We start from the raw sequence: 18,541 nt of genomic DNA on the forward strand, positions 1-18,541 counted from the left end.
GGTGTACGGTTTTAGAACATTACAAAAATTTTCTAAGCGAATTAGGAAGGTTCCAAGTGTAACCTAAGTGATGGAAAATCATTGAATAAGGACAGGCTTGTTTTGCCCCCTTATTTTATATTTATTGCTATTTTGAAGCAAGGGTGATAAATTAAGACATTTTTAACCAATCACATCTGATAGAAAATTTAATTATCTTTGTTTTATTCCTATACGACTTTGTTCTAAAATAAATAGTTTATAAGTTATAAGCAAAAAAAGTAGAAAAAAAAACGAAATTTTTTGAAATTTTTAAATATTTTATTTTTTTTTTATTAATGTTCCGGGCATATCTGAGAAGGAGCATAATTCAATTATTATTAACGAAGTTATCACCTAACTTTATCCGCAAGAATCTGAATGCCACCTCGCACATCCACCTAAAAACAGATCCTTACTGGTCTATAATTGCACTATCACTAGGTGGATAAAATTAGAAAAACGGTGCTATTTCCACCTCCCTGAAAAATCAATAAGTTCAATAATTTTCCAAAAAAAGTTGACATTTGCCAGTATCTCGTAAGAAGTACTATTTAAATTTGATTGATTTCTAAATGTATTATTTATTAAATATATATCTAATAATTATAATAATTCTTCTTGTAGAGTACAAACAATAGTTTCAAAATTTATTTGAAAATTAACTTTTCAAAGCCATTTATTAAGCGTGTAAAAACTTCTTATAAAATAACTCATTTCTTATTTTAATTTGAATAAACACATTTGGAATAATAATTTATAAATGATATTATATATTTATATAGATAATATACATTAGTTCTTAAAATTTAAATATTTCTTTTGAAATAGTAGTAAGATTCAATAACTTTTTTATGGAAAAATTAATTTTTCTACAACCGTGTTAAAAATGCAATTTTTAGCACTCCATACGAGCGTTAAAAATGCTACTTTAAGGCACTAGTGCTTTAAAATATTTTTAAGGCACTGCAGTTCGTATTGACCGTATAGACAATTTTGATGTAATGTCAAAAAAATATAAAAATGGAATGTCAGTCACGTTCAAGTAAAAGTTTTTGTAGATATTGCCCTGTAATTACGTTTGTAGAAAAAATATTGTATGATATGCGTGTTAAAAAGTACATTTTTAAGGCACTCATGTGAATTGCAGAACTCGCTATCGCTCATTCTGCAAGCTTTCACATGCGTGCCTTAAACGTGTAATTTTAACACTTATATCATAAATAACTATTAAGATATAAACAAAGATAAGACAAATATAACAATTTGTCGTACTCTTAAAACTATAAGTTTTATATTTTTTCCATTGTTCTGATTAATTTTTAATTATAATACAAGGGTTCGAAAATGATAGATTATTCTCGTATCTTCTCTCCTTGGTTTTTTATTTAGACAGTTCCATAAGCAGTTAGCTAATTATTTAGTGAAGTAATTCCCAATTAGTAGAAGTAAGAAACTCTCCACGTGTATGTCTAGTAATTAAAAAAATGCGTTCTACCTGAACTCAGGAAGAGTTTACACATAAAATGAACACGTGTGCAACGAAAAATTCCCTTTAAAATTTTATTATCTTTAATGTATTCAAAAATTTGTGCCGCTTCGTAACAATGACAGCGTTTTGGGTGTTCATTAAATAAATTCACAAAAATAAATTATTATCAATATTTTCAGTTAATTTTTGTTCTGTCACAACATTTACCGCCTTCGCAGTATCCTCTAAAGAAGATGACTTTTTTTCGATTTTGATGTTTAAATGAATTTTAAAGTGAAGCATTTGCTGGTTCTAATTTTTACTAAATACGTTTTTTCTATTCTTATTAGACTGTAAGAGTTTCTTATCAGAAGAAAAGCTACAAGAATGAATAAAAAAAATTAAAAAATAGAAAAGCACCTGGTCCTGATAAGATAAATAATGAACTGCTAAAATATGGAGGAGGAACACTACTGAAATGGCTCCTAAAATTATTTGTCGATATAATAAATACCGGAGTAGTATTCTTTTTCTCATGATCATCTTTCAGTGCGTCACTGTTTTTCGATTTCTTTCTAACGTATTAAATTGTATATGACAGAAAAAAAGGCACGTCGGTGATTACTTCGGTAATTATTTCTAGTTCGGTGATTATTCTAGTTGTCGATAGATGGCGCCATAATAAAAAAATAATTTTTTTTAATTAGATAATAATATTACAAATATAATCTGTATAATTTATAAGACTATTCAAATCAAAGAAAATACCATTTTATAAATGCAAGAAACACATTTTATTTGTTTTTATTCCAAATTGAAAATTAAAATGTGACAACTGTCAGATTTAACTAAAATGTCATGTTAGAATAAATGTCATAAATGTGTATTATCACGGACTTACCCTTTTTCCTATTATTTGTTACGCACTGAAAAATGATCATGAAAAGGACAATACCAGCGGAATGGAAGAAAAGTCTCCTGCTACCGATACTCAAAAAGGGAGGCTCGAAAAATCCTGAAAATTATAGAGGCATTAGCCTGATGAACAGCACATTAAAATTGTTGACGGCAGTCATAAAAGATAAAATCGAGGAAAAAGCGAACATGGCAGATGATCAACAAGGCTTCCGGAAGAACTGCAGCACAACACATGCAATTTTTATTATCAAGCAAATAGTAGAAAAGTCTATTGAATATGGAAAACCAGCAGACATGTGCTTTGTAGATTTAAAAAGTGCTTTTGACAGGGTGAGGCGAAGTGATATCTTAAATTTATTACAAGCTGATCAAATAGACCACCAGATAATAAGGCTAATTAATGAAATTAACAAGAACAACAAGACCAGAGTTATAATGTCAACAGGAGAAACAGAACGCATAGAACTAAAAGGAGGAATCCGCCAAGAGACTCGCTCAACCCATTGTTATTCAATATGGTGATGAATCAAATAATTCACGAAGTAAGAAAACGACATGGATACCACATGGGAGCGCATAAAATCACGATACTATGCTATGCCGATGATGCAGTACTAATTGCTGATAACGAGGATGACCTACAAATGCAGCTCGACACTTTCAATATCACAGCAAATAAACTTAATATGAGAATATCAGTAGAAAAAACTAAATGTATAGTGATAAGTAAAGAGCCGCGTAGATGCAAGTTAGAAATAGGCAAAATTGTAGAACAAGTAATGAAATTCAATTACCTAGGAGTAGAGATCACTAGTGACAGGAATATAGGAACAGAGACCACAACACAAGCAACAAAAGCGGCAAGAGTAAGTGGTTGCCTCCGAGAAACCATATGGAGAAACAAATATCTGACCACGGAAAGCAAAATAAAAGTATACAAGACAGTAAGACCTATCCTAACATATGCAGCGGAGACAAGGACCGATACAAGACAGACGAAACAACAAATCAACAATATCGAAATGAAAGTATTAAGATCAATAACGGGCATATCATTAAGAGACAGACAAAGCAACAGAAGTATACGAGAACGATGCAAAATTCAAAATATTAACAGGTGGATAAAAACAAGAAAGAAAAACTGGAACGAACATGTAAACCGAATGGAACCAGATAGATTAGCGAACATCTGTAAAAACAACAAGCCGTATAGCAGAAGACCCGTTGGAAGGCCGCCGAAAAGGTTGAAAGACAATGTACAGTCAGCAACAACTGAAACAGAATAAGAGGCAGACAAACAGGAGTAATCCTAGTCGCGCGAGGAAGAAGAAGAACAAGAAGAAGAAGAAGAAGAAGAAGAAGAAGAGTTTCTTAGCTTTTTCTTTTTCAATTTTCGTACATTACTCACACGAAGTATTTTCTGGAAAGATAAGGAAAGACAACGAATATATCAACCATCCAACATAATATACGACATACAACATACGAGATTGACTTGGCGTTTGAGATTTGTCTGTGATTAATACGTTCTTTATGAATACTTTATGAATACACTTAAGAGGAAACAGTAGCGATCAACAGGTAGCAACAAACGCGTTCCAAGATTGCGGCTCTAATTTTGAATATTTTGTCGAGATATTTGGCACACATATTCGTAATATAATAAAGAATGGCGGTACAGAGCCCAATTTCAGAAATATATTAGTATGTGGAAATTACTCTGCAACTAAATAAAATATTGAAAAAAGGAGTCTGTACCGCCATTAAGAAAGACAAAAAAATACACTTTCTTCAAATAAACTTTTTTATCCCATGCCTAGATTTTGTGTAATCTTGGAACTACTAAAAATCGATTATTTTATAACAAGAAATCGAACGTCACTGACTTGGCAACATTTCGCGCGTATGTGTATAAAAATTATTGTTTCTGATAGTATAAACGTCACTGTCAGTGTCGAATTACCGACGCACTGTTGCCTCACTTTTGAAAGTTCGCCGAACTTTCGCAATATTGGACCGCGTTTGTTGCCACCTGTTGATCGCTACTGTATCACCTTAAGGGCACTAAAACAAACGAATAGAATGAACTCCGAATATTCAAGAGTACCTATTTCTGAAATCACACATGCACTGAAAGAAATGAAATCAGGTAAAGCACCTGGGTTTGATGGTATCCATCCTGAGTTCTTGACACACAGTAGTGCATACACGAAACAGTGGCTTGCAATATTCTTTAATGATATACTTCAGTCAGGTAACATTCCTTTCTCACTTAAGCGAACAAAGATAATTGCAATCCCGAAACCGTGCAAATCAAACGATAAGCCAGAACACTACCGACCCATAGCTCTACTCAGCATGGTATATAAACTATTAGAAAAGCTTCTCCTCAACAGAATTACCGGATCACAGGATACTAGAAAACGTCCCCATTGAACAAGCTGGCTTCCGCCCTCATCGAAGCTGTACGGACCAAGTGCTGTCATTAACAATTTTTATAGAAGCTAGTTTTCAAAAGAAACAAAAGACAGCAACAGTATTCATAGATCTAACAGCAGCATATGATACTGTTTGGAGACAGGGATTAATATATAAACTGGCCCGTATTGTCCCCTGCAGAAAGATAATTAACTTCATTGACAACATGCTGATAAACAGAGCCTTCCACGTTATAATGGGAAAGGAGACGAGTAGACAGATGCAACTTAACAATGGCCTTCTACAGGGTTCTGTCCTTGCCTCTTTACTTTTCAGCCTCTATATTGCTGACATGCCTGAAACCGAATCTCGGAAGTTTGGATATGCTGACGACTGGACCCTTGCAACAAGTCACCAATCTTTAGAAACTACAGAAATCACTCTCACGAATGACCTATCCATCCTCAGCGAATACCTTAAGAAATGGCGACTACAACCAAGTACTACAAAAACTGAAGTATCAGCTTTTCATCTCAACAACAAGCTGACAAACAGAGAATTGCGAGTGTATTTTAATATCAAGTTGTTGAAACACAATAAATACCCAAAAAACCTTGTGGTTACACTAGACAGAACGCTCACATTCAGAGAACACCTGACGAAAACAGCAGCAAAATTGAAAACACGCAACAATATAATACAGAAACTCAACTAAACCGTGCTATGCGTATGATAACAGGCACAATTAAGCCCACCCCTACAATGTGGCTACCTACCCTTAGTAATATAGCACCACCCAACCTACGCCGCGAACATGCATTGGTTAAAGAATATAACAAAATAATGGACAGTCGCCAGCTTCTAGTCCACAACGACATCCCCGATATTCTTGGAAACCGTCTCCGATCCAGGTTACCCCCTCTACAATCTGCTCAAGCGCTGCAGCAAACCAACTTTGGCTTAAATACCCGATGGAGAGAAGATTGAGAAAGTAAGACAGATCCGCATTACCATAGTCTACCGGACATCATAGAAAAACCTGGCGAATTTGAACGTCCCCGTAAGATTTGGGCAGCCCTTAATCGAATTCGAACAAATTGTGGAAGATGCGCCGACTCCCTCTACAGATGGGGTAAACTTCCCTCGCCTTCTTGTGACTACGGCGCTGCAAGACAGACGATCAGACACATTGTTCAGGACTGCCCACGCAGAGCATACACACAGGCGACCCTATAGACATGTAGGGAACCATTTCCTCAGGTTCTTTAACCATGATATTCTTCTTCTCGCAATTCTTCGCTTTCCGAATACTTTGCCTTGAAATATTATCTTCAGTAATCTGTATTTAGTGCCGTTTCACATTATGTGTCCGAGATATTCAAACTTCCTCCTTTTAATGGTATACATCACCTCTCTTTCTTTCCCCATTCTTCGTAATACGGTTTCGTTGGTTATCTTGTCCGGCCACATCTCGAAGGCTTCAAGTTTTTTCTCAATCGCTTCAGTGAGTGTCCAGGATTCAATTCGTAGTATAATATTGAGAAGATATAACATCGTAGGAGCCTTACTTTTATCTCCAGATTAAGGTTGTGGCTTTTAAAGAGTTTGGCCATGTTATTGAATGAATTCCTACTCCTAGCCTTCTCTATTTTACATTTTACTTTTTGTGAGTGATCCCATTGTTCGTTTACTATTATTTCAAAAGCTACCGCTTAGACAATAACATGAAAAAATGACTAAAGGTTCCACTGTAGAAGTATACAGCAACCATCTGTGTTTCAAAGAATTCTTCTAGTGTAACTGAACCTATCTACCGAGCGTTTTTGTACATTATAAGGGTACTATTACTATTTTAAAAATTCAAAATTAATTTATCTAATAGTTAACCTGATTAGAGAAAACTTAATTTTAATTGAATGTATGCAAGAAGCGTATCCTCATTATCTACCGGAAACTCAATTTTTGTCAGGTAAATATGACGTTGTTCAACACGAAGTCGCTCTTTAATGTTAATAGGAAATAAAGTGTATTCGGATATACCCAGTTTTCTATTAAAAACCCTAATTTATCATGTGGCCACTTTTTACCCTAATTTGAGCAACCGTCGTTCTCAAAAATATTAAAGTCGAATAAGTTGAAAATAATTTGTTAGTTTTATACCGGCTACGGTATAAATGAAAGGGTTAAACACTAAACCGTTAGAATACCCTCTAATACACTAACTTTTTATTCTAAAGAAGTGCAATTATTCAAAAATCTTTTCTATTTCATTTTTTATTTCTCTTTCGCAAGCGTCCAAGAAATTACTGCGTGCGAATAAATCCGTCTTGTGATACAGGCCAAATTTTCAAAAGAGTAATTCATTTCCAAACTGTTCTAGAATATACAACCGCAAGCAGGGGCGGATCCAGAAAATCGATTAGGGGGGCACATAGGGTACAAACTCAAGGAATCTGGAATATACCCCGATAAAATCTATTCTATCTAGTGTATTTTTGATCCGTCTGGGGGGGGGGGCACGTGCCCCCGTGCCCCACCCCTGGATCCGCTACTGACCGCAAGCGATTAAATAATAATTCTTATTCAAAGCACACATGATTAAAAATTTTCCCCAAAAATATTACAAATTTTTTAACAGTGTGGTACAATCTGAAACATGGCACCAAACACAATGGCACATATTGTGACACATTTGCAACTACATATTTTGGAATTTGCAGTTCTCTTAAATATTTTGAAGCACACAAGCATTCATTTTGGTAGGGGAGCCCAAGCGAGGATTTTTGCAGTTACTCGAGCGCGTCAGATTATCATATGAGGGGAAACCTGGTACCCTGCAGATGTACCTCTAGCATATTGGCTCTTAACACAGGGAAGTTCGTTAAGGGGGGCCCGAAAAAAATCTATCCTTAAAAATACTCGAAATTGTCAGATTAAGATAAGGTAAGTTAAGTACATGCAAAAGAGTGTACATTTAAAAAATCTGACGATTTGAGCGGTAAGGAAATGGGTGAGTCAAAAATTTCACAAAAAAAAATCGAATATTTCGCGAAATGAACGTCAGATCGAAAAACTAAAAATACGTCTTAAATATTTTTCAAAAATCTATCGATTGGTACTAAACATGACCCCCCACAGAGAGCGGTGGGGGTAAATTTAAAATTTTAAATACAAACCCCGCGATATTTCGCAAAATGAAGACCTGATCGAAAAACTGCAAAATACACTTGCAAAATAAACTGGTTTTGAAAAGTCTATCAAATGCAGTGTTGCCAATCGCATTTCTCTAGATTATCCGATGATCACTCGAAAATATCCGATTTGTCACGAAAAGGTACGCTAGGTCAAAAATTATTCTGTTATTAAAATCAATGTTGCCAATGTTATTCTTTTAGTCCCCTTTACAACCATCAAATAACAAAATCCGTTGTTCGTACGCCAATCAGTTGATTGTAATCAATTATCATTATGATAATTAACATAATTAATTAATTAATTAATTATTAATTATCAATTAACGTAACAATATTTATCATAATTGATTGATTAATCAATTAATCTCATAATTGTAATCAATTATGTTTTCAGCAACCCAATCAAAGTTGACATTGACAGTAATTAAATATTTGTTAATGATCAGTTGATTCCATTTCTGAGTAGCGACAGTAGCGTTCGAACAACCGGCCCTTTAATCTACTGGATTCTCTGTTTCACAGTTTAAAAATTTTCGTTTATAGTTGAAAATCTCATATCCTAGCTGACAGTAGCTGATTACTTAATTCATGTATGTAAATACTATTTACTTACTATTATTATATTATTCGTATTTTGTATTATCGTAAGTGTTAAATTTGAAATAAATCAATAAATCTAAATATTTCATTATTTGGATCGTTATATTTATTATAATTATTTATAAATTTCTGGTCAATGCTTTTAAAATGCATTATTTTTGTCGAGTCCTGAGAAAGGTAATAAATATTATTTAAAAATTTAAACGCAGAATAAAATATTACATTATTACCGAGGGCCGAAAGTCCCTGAAGACTTCTATAATTTTTTTATAAATATCTCATTCAAAACAAACATTTTGTTTATTCTAAAGGACTTTCGGCCCTCGGTAATAATGTAATATGTCATTCTGCGTTCAAATTTTTCAAAAATATTTATTAGTTTTCTCAGGATTCGAAAAAAAAAATGAATACGTTTAAAGATTATTGGTCCGAAATTTTGCGCCTACGCTCTTTCAAAACTAAAGATTTATTACAACTAAAACAATAGAAATGTATTTGACAGTCTTGTAGTTATTAAGATATCAAGGTTATTATCCATAATACCCGTGGTGCGTTCAACGTTTAATTCCCGACTAAATAATTTTTATAGGCAAAAAATTTGAAGAATTTTTGAGTTAATTAGTAGATATCTAGTATTACTAGTTTCAAATAAGTAGATTTTTCTTCAACCACTAGGTATTTCAAATGCATTTTTCTGCACAATTTTATGTAAACAAACTTAATATTTTCTCACAGAATAACTGACAGTATTGTGCCGGAAAGTACGTTTCTGTGCCGAAAAGTATTTTCACAAACCAAAACTTATTTCAACAGACGTTTACTTAAGCACTGCACTACATAAAATGAAAATAAAACTAAATCGTGCATGAATTAGATTTTATAAGTTTAAAGACTAAAAACTAAAAACTCGTAAATAACATCGGACGGCAGACGGTTTTTGAAATTTGAATTGGATTAGTATGCCTTAAGTGGACGTACATGTGCATTTAAATTCTAAACAAAAGAATTGGCACATGTCCCTTTTGTCAAAAGATGAAAAGTATCGATGTCACTAACATTCATCCAGTATAAAAATTTGGGTGGAACCAAAGAAAATTAATGTGTTGTTGGTGTTGGGAATATATGGATGAGAAAGTTTTTAGATACACTGAAAAATATACGCAAATATCCGATTTATTTAAAGATACGAAGAAGATACGACAACTCTCAAAAAGGTACGCAAATCGGATAATTATCCGCCGATTGGCAACACTGATCAAATGGTACCGAACACGACCCCCACGGAGGTCTATTAGTCCACTTTAGGTAGCTTCATTACAGATTGGAAATGTCGAAAAAACAAATATATTATTGTACTCCCTCTAGTACAGCAATTGGAAAGTGTAAACTGTGGTTGATCCATTATATTTTATTCTTTATCAGAGGCGCACCTGGGGGGGGGGTTGGGGGTTAAATCCCCTTTCCAGGGTATATAAAAAATATATAAAGAATGTAAGAAAATGTAAATTGTCTTCGATCAACACTCACAAACAATACAAAAAAAAATTCTGTGTCCATGCCAACGCCACCCCAGAGAAAAATTCTAGGTGCTCTTCTGTTCTTTACAATAAAATCCGTCAAATTTTGTCACAAAGTAGAAAACTGTTTTTTTTTGGATTAGTCTACTATTGCCCACTTAGCCTCATTTTTAAACGCTTTTCTTTGGTTCAATCGTTTGCGTCCATTTTTTAGACGTTGATTTGACGGCCTTTTCTTCAATGTAAAGAATGAAAATTCGCAGACATATGCATTCGCGGGAACGATACACAAATAGTCAATAAAACTTTTTTTATGTTTATTAATTGTTTAAATAAATAAAACGATTTTAATGGAAATGCTTAAATTCTCTTGTTTTTTACAATGTGGAAACTTGAAACTTTTACAGATTGTAGCTAATTATAAGAACTATACATAATTTCACTTTTTACGTTAATTGTTTACGTTATGCTTCATAAATTAACAATAAAGTTTCAAATTTTTTGCCGATTCCGACTACTTTTCATGTTTGTACATCATGTTTATAAACATCCTAAGCGGCGACGATTTTGAACGCTCATATCTTTGTTTATATAAACATCTGCGCTTACTCGTGTCAATTTTAATACGATACGAAACAAAATTTCAAGCAAAACTCGAATTAAAAAAAATCGTGTTTTTAACGTAGTCTTAGAAAAACCACCGGTGGAGACGTTCCGTGCTACAATTAACATTAGAATTCATTTTGGCCTATTAATTCAAAGTTTTTTACGAACCCTTAATGAATGGAGTGGAAATTAACAGGGTTTAAACCCTGCAATTGTAAAGCATTAGAGGAGATGGAAAGACTGCGAAAACTGTAATAGGTGTAAATAATAATTTTGATTTAAGAAATGTATGAAGAAATTACAGAAAATGTACAATGTATGTATCAAATGTTGAAATAATTGCAAAAAATGTGTCAATCATATACGTCCTTTTTTTAAACATTACGATATATATTTTAATTTTTGAAAAGTGTAAAACTAAAAATTAAAAAATAAAAAAATATGAAAAAAATTTTTTTAAGAAACGCTTTTTTTTTACAAATTGAAGAGTCTCAGATACAGAATCCACCAAATTAATAAAAATTAAAATGATAAATAGTAATTTAAATCTGAGACTTTTCGTGTTAAAAGTTCTTTCTGGTACATCTTTAATCTGCGACTTTTTCAATTAATAAGACCGCAGACGACGAATATAGAAAACGAAAAGGAAACGATCACATTCCGTTTTCATTCGTCTAGGAAAAAAGGACAGAAGAGGAACTTTCAGTACTCAAATCCGAGTAAAGAAAATAAAAATAATAAATGATGGTTTTGCTTGTTTTCGATTCAGAGGGTTGCACACCCGCTGGACAGGCTGTTTCTACCATTTCAGGCGTCCTCAGCAGCGTTCGTTAGCATTCACTCCTCTGAATCGAAAAACAGCTAGACCATCATTTTAAAGGGAATCTGGAAGATAATTCAAATTCCCCATTAGGGCGCGATACAGCGACATCTCCTAACAAATTGAAGAGTCTCAGATGCAAAATCCACCAATTTAATAAAAATTAAAATGGTAAATAGTAATTTAAATCTGAGACTTTTCGTGTTGAAAGTTCTTTCTGGTACATCTTTAATCTGCGACTTTTTCAATTAATAAGACCGCAGACGACGAATATAGAAAACGAAAAGGAAACGATCACATTCCGTTTTCATTCGTCTAGGAAAAAAGGACAGAAGAGGAACTTTCAGTACTCAAATCCGAGTAAAGAAAATAAAAATAATAAATGATGGTTTTGCTTGTTTTCGATTCAAAGGGTCTCAGATTTAAATTACTATTTACCATTTTAATTTTTATTAAATTGGTGGATTCTGCATCTGAGACTCTTCAATTTGTTAGGAGATGTCGCTGTATCGCGTCCTAATGGGGAATTTGAATTATCTTTCAGATTCCCTTTAAAATGATGGTCTAGCTGTTTTTCGATTCAGAGGAGTGCATGCTAAAGAACGCTGCTGAGGACGCCTGAAAGGGTAGAAACAGCCTGTCCAGCGGGTGTGCAACCCTCTGAATCGAAAACAAGCAAAACCATCATTTATTATTTTTGCTTTTTTTTTATTTGACGAGAAACTAAAATTAAAAATATTATAAAAAATCAAATCAAAAAATTTAAACTCAAAGGATTATTCGAAAAAAACTGTTAGATTAAATATACAAAAATCTCACATTTATTAAAGAATTTAAAAAAATTAACATATTCGTTAAAGAAAAGAGTGGGGCGCGTCTTCATCGAATAAACGGTTTGAGGATAGATACTTTTTTACTTTTCGCGCCCCACGGTTTTCTTTCATCATCATCATTTGGCTCTACAACTCTATGTGAGTCTTGGCCGCGTTTACTATTTCCCTCCATTGTTGTCGGTCCTGAGCAGCTATTTCCCATTGCTGTACTCCCATTTTGCGTAGATCGCTGGCTACTGCGTCCTTCCATCTCTTTCTTGGGCGACCAACTGACCTTTTTCCATCGGGCCTTTCCCAGAATGTGGCGTTTAGAAGTCTTTCGTCACTTGATCTTAGTACGTGACCCGCCCATCGTATTCTGTTTGATTTAATGTAGCGTACTATGTTTTCATCTCCGTATATTGTCTGGAGTTCATCATTGTGTCTTCTTCTCCATTCTCCTGTTGTCTCTTCTCTGCAAGGCCCATAGATAGTCCGCAGTATCTTTCTTTCAAGTACCAGTAATTTTGTTGTTTCCCGCTGATTCAGAGTCCAGGTTTCGCTTCCATACGTTATTGTGGGACGAATATTTTTCTAATATTTTTTTTCTAAAACACGGTTTTCTTTAACGAATACAAATATGTTGATTTTATTAATTTTGTAACGAATGTGTGAGATTTTTGTATATTTAATCTGTCTAACAGCTTTTTTTGAATAATCCTTTGAGTTTGAATTTTTTTATTTTTTGCTTTTTAGTGGATTTTTTTTTATAATATTTTTAATTTTAGTTTCTCGTCAACTAAAGAAAAGCGTTTCTTAGTTTTTTCATATTTTTTTATTATTCTCTATAGGCAAATATTTAATGAAATATTGGTTTTAATTTTCTAAAGTAATAGTAATAATTAATTGGACATTTTTAATTAGTTACATCAAATATACAAGATTTTCTTAGATCTATAATAAATAATTCTGTTAATTTCTAATTTTGTTTTGTAGGTTCCGAAGGCGGAAGTGCCAGCCAAGTAGGGTCAGAAGCGAGTTTCGGCCTTCGAAGGGGCAAATGTAAATGGTTCAATGTGGCAAAAGGTTGGGGATTCATCACGCCAGATGACGGAGGGCAAGACGTTTTCGTACATCAGGTATGTCTTCTGTCAAGTCAAATGTGTGAATAACAATGCGAGAATGCATTAGGACTTTACGAATTCAATTGAACTGACTTATCTTTTATGTAGGAATGATTCGTTAGTAATTTTATGTAATTCTAATCTACTAAGTTTCAAGTAGTATACACGTGTAATGTATTTTTTGTTAAATTGAAGTTGTAAAAGATTCGAAGGGTTTGCCTTAGAGCAAAAGTTGTTACGTTTTACGATGCAGCCATTAGTATATTTTATACATCTTCATAAAGTTGATGTGTTTGGAAAAGTAACGCATATGGAGGAAAACGATAAAACGGCGAAGGAAACAAAAGAAAAACTGGATTAATATGGGACTAATACTCCTTCAGACTACACTGTCAAATATTGGCTCCGCTAATTTCGTAATAGCCGTATATCTACATTCCTAATTAACATCCTTTTCGATGACTATCGTAGTATGGACGAAATTTTCAGCTCCAATATTTGGCAGTCTGCAGTCGCAACTTCGTTGTTAAGAGGTTCTTAATGCTGACGGTCGTAAATGGTCCTGGTCGCTCCGATATCCACCAACAATGTATACTTTTTACCATTCATTTTTCCATCTAAATATACACTATCTTCGTGACATTTCAAAAAACTTTTAGTATGATCGTATCTTTGGAAAAGTTCCGGGTCGGGCTGCCTCCCTAAGGCCGACCCGTTCTAGTTTTCCTGCTGCTGGTGAGTCTCTTGATTTGTGTTATACCTTGGGTACTTACATGAACTTCGTACTTCGTCCCATTTCACCACAATTCCAGTACTTTATGGTCTTCGTTTTCTTGGATGTAGTGCCTTTCATCATATTAACAAGTTTGTCAAGTTTGTCTTCATCTTCTTCTTCTTTCACAGTCCTCACTTTACTGTATCCGCCAGAGACCTGCGTAGCTGATTCGTATTCGAGGGAGGTGGACAAGAGATCGATCAGCGTCTTATGATGAGCTAATCTCAGTGTTCTCTGCATTTCTTGATCACGTTTGAACAGCCAACTTTTCCATCATGTCTTCGAGAGCTGTTGGATAAGCACATCGTGCTAACCTTTCAATATCTACCTCATATTCTTGAGGAGTTTCATCTCTCTTTGTCTTCGATTTTTAAACTGCGACTACTAAACATGCTCTAAATGTGACAATATCGCATGTTTAGTCTCTTCTTAAGCTGTTCGAAATCATCTGTCTCCTCTACTGCTATGTTCTGAAGCACATCCAAAGCATCTTCTGGAAGATTAATTATCAGATTTACAGCCTTTTCTTCTTCGGGCTATCCGTTCGCTCTTGCAGCTGACTCAACATCAAGTCAAAACTCGAAAGTTTATATCAGTGAATAGAGAATTAAATACCCCTTCAAATGAGCTATCACATGACCTCTATTCTCATTTAAAAAATCATCGATTAGGTCATCACGCCCAGATCGATAACATCACTATTATGACATATATGCCAAAAAATCGTAATTTAAAAATAATAATCTACCTATTTCAGGAATTTCTAATAATGTTGTTTATTTAGCTAATAATGATTTTATGCGTTACTTTATGGACGCACTGTAGATGGATTAAACAGAAGTATAGATGTCAAACCAGACGTGGATTGTTAATGTTACATTTAACAACTAAGAACCAAGTGATTTTTTCTACCATAGAAGTTAATTTTTCAGTTATTTATTTTATTATTGCATTAAAACCCATACATTCTAATGAAAGTGTTTATTTTTATGTCGTTTATTATTATTTTTATATCCAAATAATTTATTCAAACAAATAAAACGTTTTTCTTGAATATCTCCAAACTAACTTAATGTCAATTGGCTCCTTGTTGCATAACGGGGTCCAATTGGGTTTTAAATGCAAGATTTATTAACAAGACGATAACTAACGCCTGCATTGCGCCAATTTTGTGCCTACATATTACCTATATGTATTATGGACTGTTTGCTCTGTTTTCTGTTGCATATATTCCGGTCTCTACATATTAGTTGTTCTGAACTTCTTTTCAAAAACGTCGTGACCTAGTTCATATAAATATGAGTTAAAAAGCAAACTGCTATGAATATCGCTTTAAATTCTCAATCGGGCTGTTTTAATCCCCTACCGAAACAAGTCCCAGAAAATCAAGTATTGAAATAAAAAAATCGCCGCGTAATAAATAATAACAGCCAATCATTCATAATAATGGGCAGGTACTTAAAGGGCATTGTATTTTACCCTCGCTTGTTTCCCGTTTTTTAACAACTACACCAACAGGTCTTCGGCAACAAGTAGTTGTTTGATTTCATTGTTACAACGACTCACCCCATGATAGATATGAAATATTTTGTAAATAGTAAAATATAACCACTGAATAAATTACTACATAAAAAGTTCAGGAATGTAGGTCGTATTTTATTTCGTATTATTTCTTCCAAATGGTTAAAAGTTTCTTGTAGGGGTCACTGAACAAAATTTGCATTATAATTTTTAATTTTTGTTTTTTTTATTTATTTTTTCTAGTGTTTGAAGTTATGTATCTATTAGGACCAGATTAGCACGTTGGCAACCAGTGCCGGTTTAACCTAACTTCGGGCCCTGGGCACTAGATATTTAGGGGCCCCCTTCATTGATATTCGTTGTCAAGTTTTTTAACAAATAGACACATGCATTAACCTGCATTAACTATAAACGTTTATTGTAAAACCCATACATTTTTAAAAATTTAAAAAAATATTTTTAAAACAAACGAGAAAATAGCAAACGTAAAACATATTCCAAAAAATGTATTTAAAAATATAAAAAAAAAACAGAAAGTTCTACAGAACCACACATGACAAACAACAAAACATATTCTAAAAAATATATAAGACAAAATCTAGCTCACTTTTTTTCTGGACTAAGCATTAGCAAACTGCCATATTAATACTATCAAAATTCAGTTGCTCCACTTCTTCATTTTTTATAAAACGATAGTGATAATGCGTCTAGGTTTTCTTAACCCTTTTACCTTCAATATATGTATCTTTATGCTTTTTAAAGCCAAAAAAGACCGCTCGCCTGACGCATTAGAAATTGACGTATCATCAAATCTGACGTATCATCAAATAAACTTGCAGTAAAGTTAAAAATTGGCAAAACTTGCCTTTACATCCTGGATGACACCAAATTTTCAAATGTTTATTCAAATTTTGGCATAACGTTATAAAATGAATAAGTTCGTTATGCAAGTTCTCTTTGGTTTCATCAATATCTTTTTTATATTCCTCGCATAAAATATTAATTCACTTTTTGACTTCTTCTTTATTTAGCGTAAAAAAACATCTAACAGCTTATGTAACATCTTTGTAGCATTATATTCTATTTAAAGGATCTTGAGGAATATTGTGGCATATAACATTAAATACATAGGTACTTCAATTATGAATATCTCTTGCCCCTTTAAAATTGTTTCACTTTCAACTGCTTCATCGAATAATGTTTTTTTCTTTGTTTTTTTGAATGCCAATTCTATAGAATATGTTTGAGATTCTAAAAATATTTCCTTCACAAAAAAATATTTTTGGCTTCCAGTTCAATTTCGCTTAATTTATTTCTTATAAGTCTCCAACGAAGCTCAAATGTCATTAATTTACTCCAATTGACACGTTCGTCCACAGTTTCTAACGTTTTGATTGTTGCATTCACTCGTTTTAAAATCCTTGCCCAAACCAGTGTCAATAGAGTATCCAAGTTAACCTGTCTCAAAGGTATCCATTTTATTATGCAGTGCTTTGGCTTCACTTCTAACTGCTGATTTTTTGTCTCTATTATTGCTTAACTGGAATAATATGTTTGATGGATCCGTAGTTTTTAAGTAAAGCATTTACAGCGTCAAAAGTTTCTACATGTTTTGTTTTCATCGCTTCCAGGAATTCATTGCAGGTTTGGTCAGACAGATAGCTAACTGTACCTTTTTCTTTATTCGTATTCCGATGTAAATGCCGAGCTAAGAAGTTGTCAAAAGCAAAGTATACAAGACAACTTAAGTAATTTCCCTTATGACGACTCGTTATATTCTCATGGGATCAACGAAAAGCTAGTCCTTGAGAAGCAAGTAATTTAATGGTGACAAGAACTACTCTTCTTAGGACCTTTACTCAATAGTCAGCTTCGCCTTCTACTTGCTCTTTCAAGCCAGCATCTATAACTCCAATTTAACTGATGGTCCATCTAACTCCAACTGATGATTTTGTTATTAATGTAACCATAGAGTTCAGATGAAATTTACTTTCTTCGTGAGATTGGAGTAAACTATTCAAATATTTCCAGTGGGTAAAATATATCCAAAATCGGTTAAACTATTTTTTCAATTCAAAATAATTTGCACAGGTAACAATAAACAGCTTTAAAAATTCTCTTTACCTCCATTGGGTTTTACTCTATAAGAGTTGCTTTCATTTAATCTTCTATAATAAGCTTTGTCTCCAGCTTCATACATTTTTTTACAATTTTCTAAAGAATCGCTCTTTGTTATTAATTTATTTTGTTTATTTGTTTATATTTGTGTATATATGTTATATTTGTTTCATTTGTTATTAACAAAAGGAAGGGTCACTACGGGCCCCTGGGCGCCCGCCCCAAGCGCCCAATGGATAAAACGGCACTGTTGGCAACTACGTTAGCTCATTTTATCTTGTGTACTTCTGAACGCTTCTACCTTCAATATTTCCTTAATAGGGCGTGGTAATACATTCATAATCCTTCCTCTTCAACCGTATCGAGAGAGATGCGTCTTGCTTTTGATGAATTTTCTCTATTTTGTTCTGGTCTTCGCCAGTTGCGTTGTTTCTTGTCAAGATTTACTCTTATTTTGTAATTTCTCTGCTATGTGGCTATTCCACTCTTTTATTGGTCTGTCCTTTCTGTTTTTCCCTGTTGGTTTAACTGCCCACTAGTGTTGCCCAAATGCAAGACCAAGACGTGACTTTTATTTTTTTTACGTTTTTATTATTTATAGGAGAGAATATAAAATAATTTGACGATAT

General features: G+C 33.5%; 1 protein-coding gene across 1 annotated transcript in view; it reads left to right on the forward strand.

The window, feature by feature from the left end:
* LOC114332140 (protein lin-28 homolog) overlaps positions 1-18,541 on the forward strand; it is a 133,766-nt gene that overhangs the window by 63,315 nt on the left and 51,910 nt on the right. Inside the window, exon 2 of the mRNA XM_050656778.1 lies at positions 13,371-13,513. Within this exon, the coding sequence (XP_050512735.1) occupies positions 13,371-13,513 (143 nt within the window). The remainder of the gene's footprint in view (positions 1-13,370; positions 13,514-18,541) is intronic.

Source organism: Diabrotica virgifera, chromosome 7 (assembly GCF_917563875.1).
Source record: "Diabrotica virgifera virgifera chromosome 7, PGI_DIABVI_V3a".
NCBI classification, from domain to species: domain Eukaryota; kingdom Metazoa; phylum Arthropoda; class Insecta; order Coleoptera; family Chrysomelidae; genus Diabrotica; species Diabrotica virgifera.